At 53.2% G+C, this 8,088-nt stretch overlaps 1 protein-coding gene across 1 annotated transcript in view; it reads left to right on the top strand.

Annotated features, from left to right (window-relative positions):
* The first annotated feature begins 474 nt into the window (after positions 1–474).
* LOC103112541 (uncharacterized) overlaps positions 475–8,088 on the top strand; it is a 48,059-nt gene continuing 40,445 nt past the window's right edge. The window contains exon 1 of the mRNA XM_060171280.1: positions 475–1,092. Coding sequence (XP_060027263.1) covers positions 883–1,092 — 210 coding nt within the window. The 5' untranslated portion in view covers positions 475–882. The remainder of the gene's footprint in view (positions 1,093–8,088) is intronic.

Below are 8,088 nucleotides of genomic sequence, written 5' to 3'. Positions count from 1 at the left end.
AAGCTCTACCAATGGCGTTCAGCTGAGCTGTCAAAGCCAGTGGTTGCCTAAGGCCCACAGTCGCCTAGAAGCAGCAAGCCCAGCCCAGATGCCTTCTGGCCCCGCCCCTCCACGCTCCCTCCAATGATTACGCCCCTCCACGTACTCTGCACTGACCACGCCCCCCACGCTCCCTCCACTGGTTACGCCCCTTCACGCTCCTCGCGCTGGCCACGCCCCTCCACGCTCCCCCCAGTGATTACTCCCCTCCACGTACCCTGCACTGACCACGCCCCCCACGCTCCCTCCACTGGTTACGCCCCTTCACGCTCCTCGCGCTGGCCACGCCCCTCCACGCTCCCCCCAGGGATTACTCCCCTCCACGTACCCTGCACTGACCACGCCCCCCACGCTCCCTCCACTGGTTACGCCCCTTCACGCTCCTCGCGCTGGCCACGCCCCTCCACGCTCCCTGCGCTGACCACGCCCCTCTTCCAGACAGTGGTGAAAGCCGAGCCGGCGCCTCACGAGTTTCCACGTATTCAGTCGCGGGGGACCGCTCCTCCCGCCCCTCCGAGGAGAGCACATCCGGGTCACTGGCGCAGGTGCCTCAAGCCTCGCCCATCTCCGCCAACTCTCACCCCACTTCCGGCCACCTCGGGCCTCTTCCGCCGCTTCTCAGCCGGCTTTCTCTCCTCCGTCCGACTCGTCGTCTTGCCCCCTGGGGCCGGCTCGCTCAGCTTCCCTCCGACCCGCACCCGGCGTCCGCTCCTCTCCCCGGAGTCTCTCCGACGCCGGGAGCCGGTCCGCCGCACGTCCCCGCCGTGCGGCCCGAGCCGAGGCCTGCCGAGCGCGACGAGTCTGCGCAGACCGGACGCCGCGTCTCCCCGCCGCCGCCTCGGGATGCCGCGACCGGGCTCGGCGCAGCGCTGGGCGGCCTCCGTGGGCCGCGGGGGCTGCCGGCTACTCGCGCTGCTGCTGCTGCCGCTGCTGCTGCTGCCGCTGCCGGGGCCCGGCGGCGCCTCCGAGATCACCTTCGAGCTGCCGGACAACGCCAAGCAGTGCTTCTACGAGGACATCACGCAGGGCACCAAGTGCACCCTCGAGTTCCAGGTACGGCCCGAGCGTCTCCAGCGCCGGGCGGCGGCCGTCGGTCCGTCCGTCCGTCCGTCCGTCTGTCTGTCGGCCCGTCCGTTCGTCCGTCCGTCCGTAGCTGCTCTCCCAGATTCGGGCCGGGGAGGTTCTGAGAACCGACACGGACAGGCAGGGGAGCTCCAAGCAGGCAGGTCCCCATCTTCTTTCTCTTTTCTTTTCTTTCTTTTCTTTTCTTTCTTTCTTTCTTTCTTTCTTTCTTTCTTTCTTTCTTTCTTTCCAGGTCCCCGTCTTTTCTTTCTTTCTTTCTTGGCAGGTCCCCGTCTCTCTCTTTCTTTCTTTCTTTCTTTCTTTCTTTCTTTCTTTCTTTGCAGGTCCCCGTCTTTTCTTTCTTTCTTTCTTGGCAGGTCCCCGTCTCTTTCTTTCTTTCTTTTTTTTTTAATTAAAAAAAATTTTTTTTTCTTTCTTTCTCTCTCTCTCTTTTTTTCTTTCTTTCTTGGCAAGTCCCCGTCTGTCTGTCTTCTTTCTTTCTTTCTTTCTTTCTTCTTTCTTTCTTTGCAGGTCCCCGTTTTCTTTTCTTTCATGGCAGGTACCTGTCTCCTTCCTTCCTTTCTTTCTCTCTCTCTCTTTTTCTTTTTTTCGTGAAGTTCCTGTGCTGCCCGGCCCACTCACCCCCGCAATCCAATCCACTCGTCCACCTCGATGCGATCGGAAGTGCTATGGTGTCGTCCCCCCAGACAGACAGACAGACAGACACACACCCTTTTGCCTGCAGGACTGTTGACCTATAGGTGACCCCCCCACCCACACACACACACTCAGTGGCAGGAACCGCGCCATCCATCGACGAGAGACACCCAGCCGCACTTGGAGCACAGACAGACAGACTGACCGACCGACCTACCGAGGGCCGCTGTGACCCACGGGAGGTTCTTTGAAAGAGTTCTTTTCTTTTTTCCAATTTGTTAAAGTTGTTGTTTTTTTTTAATGCAGAATAAACTAAAGGTATATTTAATATTGGATAAAGATACAGGGGAGGAAGGAGGTAGGGAAGGAAAGAGACAGACACCTGCAGCCCTGCTTCTCCATTTGTGACGCTCCCCTCCACCCCCCTTGCGGGTGGGACCAGGGGCTTGAACCCGGGGCCTTGTGCACTGTTCTGTGAGCCCGTAACCAGGTGCGCCGCCACCTGGCCCCCTTCAACTTTCCTTTCTTTGCTTATTTTTCTTTATTGGGGGATTAGCGTTTTACAGGTGACAGTGAAACACAATAGTTTGTACACGCGTGACACTTCCCAGTTTTGCACAGAACAGTGCACCCCACCAGGTCCTCCTCTGCCATCAGGCCCCGGGACCTGAGCCCCCCACCCCAGAGTCTTTGGCCTTGGTGCAATCCACCAGTCAACTTTTCTTTTCTTTTTTCATTTTTTTATTTATAAAATGACAGCTTTCCTATTCTTTATCCCTCTGGGAGTATGGACCCAGGGCCATTGTGGGGTGCAGAAGGTGGCAGGTCTGCCTTCTGAACTTTTTATTTTCCTGAGCGCGGGTAGGGGGAGAACAGACAGAGAGAGAGGAGAGAGGAGCCACGGTGCCGGGCAGCTGCAGCCTGAGGTGCGCTAGACTCGGACCTGTGGCCGCCGAGGCCTTGGGCTTGCGGGTTGGTGCTCTGACAAGCTGAGCTGTCTCTCCGGAGGCCGGAGGAAACGCTTCTTCGTTTTCTTTTTCTTTCATTATAAAACACCTTTGTTGCCGTATTACTGGATAGAGACAGAAAAGCTGGGGGGGCGGGGGAGATGGAGACACCTGCAGCCCTGCTCCCACCACGTCTGAGGCTTTCCAGCCCTGCGGGTTGGGGAAGGGGCCCTGAACCCGGGTCCCTGTGCACCCCCGGTCATGTGTGCGCCGCTGCCCGGCCCCAAGCAAATGCTTCTGAGATGTGGGAGTTGGTCAGGATTGTGTCTTTGGCCCAGATCCAGGTAGCTGGAAGAGTCAGTCCACAGGCGATTTTCCCAAAGTGGGTTGAGCTGAGAATGTACCCACGTTTTTCCTTTCTCTTTTTATTCTAATATATATTTAGTATCGGGTAGAGAGAGACATTGAGAGGGGAGGAGGAGGTAGAGAGTAAAATATACAGAGACACCAGCAGACCTGCTAAATTTGCCATTCCTGAAGCTTCCTCTCCCCCCCCCCCCACAGGTGGGGGCCAGGGGCTTGAAACTGGGTCTCTGTGCACTTAACCCAAAGTCATTGTGTTCTCCCACCCCCATCAAAAAAAAAAAAAAAGTTTTCAAAGTAGGATGAGGGTGGGGGAAGGCTAAGAATCCGCCGTGGTGGTCACCTCCTGTGGCTTCTGCAACCGTTATAACCTTTTACTTCACAATCCTGGTTTGCTGCTAGTTACTTATTTTTCTTTGCTTTATCTCTTTGCCACCGCCCTGATGACCACTTCCTTTTTTTTTTTTTCCTCATATGTAGAGAGAAATAGGGAAAGAAGTTGGGGAGAAAGAAAGAGAGCCACCTGCAGCACTGCCTAACTGCTGGTGAAGCTTCCTCCCCTGCAGCTGGGGACAGGGGTCTTGAACCTGGGTCCTTGCCTGTGGAAGCGCAGGCACTCAGCCGGGTGTGCCCCCGCCACCCAGCCTTTTGCAGTCCTGGATCTAGCTGCTGAGTAATAGTTTCTTCTTCTTATCCGTGGCCTCTCTGGAATAAATTACAGGTTTGGAATATCTGCGGTCACTCAGACCAAGGTGGGCTTTCTGCTGGGGTGGGGCTGACTCGGGCCTTTTGGTCTGGGGTTACCCACCTTGTGGGGTTACCCACTTTCTTTGGTTAGCCACCTTGTGGGGTTGCCCACCTTCTGGGTTTACCCTCCTTCTGGAGTTACCCACCTTCTGGGGTCTACCCTGCACCAGCACTCAGTCGCCTCCCCATCTCCGGTCTCTTCTCAGCCCGCTCCTCAGGGTCTCCCCCCTGCCTCCTGGCATGCTGGGAAAGCCGCTTCCGCTCGTGCTGGCATAGTTATTTAACACTGGAGCTGTGCAGCCGGGAAAGTGGCACAGTGGTAGAGCTCCTGACTTGCAGGCATGCCGTGGGCATGAGCATGGCCCGTGCCAGAGTGGCGTATCTGGTAGCACTCAGTCGTTCCCGTGTGCCAGGATCTGGGCTGTGGAGCCCTGCTGCCGGTCTCCTCCTCTCTGCCTCTTCTCCCACCCCCTCTGCCCCGCCCCGCCTGCCCATTGTTCACCCTTCATCAAAAACAATAAAAACCATCACTGGGAGTGGAGGAGCTGTCCGAGCAGGCACCACTCTGCTCTTCCTTCCTTGCTCAGTACTTGTTCATTCACTCAGCTTTCAGAGCAGAGAATGATTTTACGGGGCGCCGGGTGGTGGTGTGCCTGTTAGGCACGTATAGCGCCTTTCACAGGGTCCCGGGTTCGAACCCCCACTCCCCACCTACAGGGGAGAAGCTTCATGAGCCATGGAACCGATCTGTAGATATCTCTGTTTATCTCTCCCTCTCTGTCTCCCCTCTGTTCTCAATTTCTCTCTGCCCTGTTCTGTCAAGTATAACTGAAAGAAGAATATTTTTTTATATTTTGTATTATTTATAAAAAGGAAACACTGACAAAAACCATAGGATAAGAGGGGTACAACTCCACACAATTCCCACCACCAGAACTCTGCATCCCATCCCCTCCCCTGATAGCTTTCCTATTCTTTATCCCTCTGGGAGTATGGACCCAGGGTCATTGTGGGATGCAGAAGGTGGAAGGTCTGGCTTCTGTAACTGCTTCCCCGCTGAACATGGGCATTGATAGGTCAATCCATACTCCCAGCCTGTCTCTTTCTTTCCCTAGTGTGTGGGACTCTGGGGAAGTGGGGCTCCAGGACACATTGGTGGGGTTGTCTGCCCAAGGAAGTCTGTTTGGCATCATGCTAGCATCTGGAACCTAGTGGCTGAAAAGAGAGTTGACATATAAAGCCAAACAATCATAAACCTAAAGGCTGGAATAGTGCAGATGAAGAGCTGGGGGGGGTGGGGATCTCCGTTTTGTAGATAGCTAGTAGGCATATTTTAGTTATACTCCAAAGGGCCTATGGCTATACTAGGTTGTTTTTATGTTTTTTGTTTTTTCCTTTTTTCCCCTGAGCCTGAAATCTGATATGCAAATGGTTCCAAGTTATTATCTGGGGAGATGATGTCATCATGGCTGGGAAAAGGACCAGAAAGCCGGATTAGGGAAGAGAATAGCTCCCAAATATGGGGTTTCCATATTTGGGAGCTACTGTAAACCCCATCAATCTGATGTGACCTGGGGCCCATATTCAGCTTAGGAGCCTATGTGAGCTCTGCATCCCTGTAGATCTGAGCTCACATTTTGTGGTCATGAGTAGGAACATTCCATGCTGCTCCAATATGAGGATCCATCATCCTTAGGTGATGTCAGGTGTGGAATGAAAGAAGAATTTTTTAAAAAGGGAAAATGGCCACTGGGAGCAGTGGACTCATAGTGATGGCACCCAGCACTAGCAATAACCCTGATAGAAGAAAGAGACTTTCATGCCTGAGGCTCTGGGTCACAGGTCCAGTACCCAACACCACCATTAGCCAGAGCTGAGCAGTGCTTTGGGTGTGGGGTGGGGGAGAGGGAGATTTTTGTGATCTGAGTGCTTCCTTTAGCAAGTGATTTTAGGCTGAACTGTAAAGTTGTAAATATTGATTCTTTGATGACCCAAGTTCAAGCCCCTGTTCCCCACCTGTAGGGGGAGAGCTTCATGTGCAGTGAAGCAGGGCTGTAGGTGTCTCTCTCCCTCTCTGTCTCCCCATCTCTTGATTTCTCTCTGTCTCTGCCCAATAAATAAATAATGCAAATAAATTAATTAAACAAGCCAAAAAATACTTGATAAAGGGAGTAGGGAGCAGCTTTTGCAAGGCACCTGTTAATAGAATGACTAGGGATTTGAGGACCAGAGAGAGCTCTAATTGTTGGGGAACAAGAGCCATAGAAAAAGAACTACTTCGTGTCTTACAGGCCATATTTAGGATTTTAGTTTTCCCTAAGAGTCTAGGAGATTGTCAGAAGGTATAAGCAGTGTAGTGGCATGAGCCAAGTATTCTCTTTTCACTTCTTTACCTTTCTTCCTTTTTTTTAAATTTTTTAAACAATTTTGATTATCTTTATTTATTGGATAGAAATCATCAGAATTTGAGAGGGGAGAGAGAGAGACAGACACCTGCAGCCCTGCTTCACCACTCGTGAAACTTTCCCCCTGCAAATGGGGGGGCCAGGGCCTTGAACCCAGGTCCTTGCACACTGTAATGTGTGCACTTAACCAGGTGCACCACCACCCAGCCTCCCTCCCTCCCTTCCTTCCATATAAAGACTGATTGGCTAGGAAGAGATTTCCAAGGCATCCCTGTGGTATGAAGTGATCAGGATTGAACTTGGTACCTCTTGCTTATAAGTCTGTTGCTCTGCCCACTGAGTAATGTCCTGGGCTTCACATCATATATTCCTGATAGCTAGATGGGTTTGAATGTGAACGATTGTGGCAGAGTTGACGTGGAAGAGCGATTGAGAGATGACTGCAACAAGACTTGATGAGGATTTGGCCAAAAGTAAGTGTGGGCGGGGGTTGGGGGGGTGGGTGAAGGTGACCCTTCGGCTTTTTATCTTAATGGATTAGGACTAGAAGCGATTGCAGCGGGAATTATCAAGTGTCAAGCAATATTTTACTTGAATGTTTAGCAAATGTTCCTTGAGTTTTCATCCGTGCAGATTCTGTCCTTGGTGCTGAGAATATCGGCACTCTGGTCAACGTGGGGTAGGATGTTACCGTCTTTTATGTAGTAGACGTGCCAGGAATTTCAGGTGTATTCATTTTCAGGACAGCTAGACCGAAAATCAGTAGAGCACTTCCCAGTTCTTCCTTTTCCACTGCTGTAGAAACAAACGGAGGCTTAGGTAGGTCAAGACTCAGGGCCTTCAAGTGTAGCCAGTGGCACTGATGCAGTGCCCAGTGCCCAGTGACAGGCGTAAGTGCCCCTTGCAGGATCTCCCACAGATAGGCAAGCCTGACATCTGGTAGATCTGAACGTGACGGACTGTAGCATAGGTGCACACAGGCCACGGCCAAGGCAGAGTGGGCAGGGAAATAGACCATGACCCAGGGCGTGTTTGTGCCGAGTGTGAAAGGACAGGTGGGAGTTGGAAGGCTCCCGGGATAGTGGGGGCAGGGGTCGGCTGGCTGGAGATGCCCCGTGAGATGTAGTCATAGCACGTCGGAACGAGCTTGAGGTGCCCACCCTCAGACACACTCCGGGACTGTTGTGAAGGCGCGGGTGTGTAACTGGGGGCTTTAGGGTCAGTATGTCCCGCAGGCTGTCTGTCTGTCAGCACTGCTTTCTGGTTGCAGAGCCTTTGATGACTCGTACCTGGGCTGAGGACACCCTAACCCCACCCCACCCCCATGGGTAAATGGCATCAAGAGTGGGAGATTCCACCAACACAAATAGCAGGTTAAACCCTGCCAAGCTGGTGGGATCTGGATTTCCTGGTTTTGCGGTGTTCTTGCTGTTTTTGGATGGCTCCGCATCTGGATCTGGATCAGGGAGAGATCATCTGTGTGGCCAGGCCTGACCGCTGCCAAGCCACTGGGTTTTGCCACTGCTAGTGCAGCCGGTAGCCAAACTTTGTGCAGAGAACTTGTTGTCTGGTCTTTCTGGAACACAGAAGAAGGACAGGCATGAAGAAAAGGTGCTTCGGCTATTGGGGGAGAGGTGGGCAGCGGTGTGGGCTGTTGCTGGGGCTCTTGTGTGGTTCACGGGAATTAGCAGAAAGGGGTTCTTTCATTGCTTTCTGGCCACCAGACTTGGCGCTGGGGCTCCCCCGCCGACACAGATTCCACCACTTTTTTTTTTTAAGAGGCCACACCACTGCTCTGCTGCTCGTGCAGCTTCCCCCATGCAGGTGCTGCATGCGTTGGCAGGTCCTTACGGCCGCTAAAGCGTGCG

Source organism: Erinaceus europaeus, chromosome 2 (genome assembly GCF_950295315.1).
Source record: "Erinaceus europaeus chromosome 2, mEriEur2.1, whole genome shotgun sequence".
In the NCBI taxonomy this organism is placed as follows: domain Eukaryota; kingdom Metazoa; phylum Chordata; class Mammalia; order Eulipotyphla; family Erinaceidae; genus Erinaceus; species Erinaceus europaeus.
Note: the sequence above shows the minus strand (reverse complement) of the source record. Positions and strands in the feature narration are given on the sequence as shown.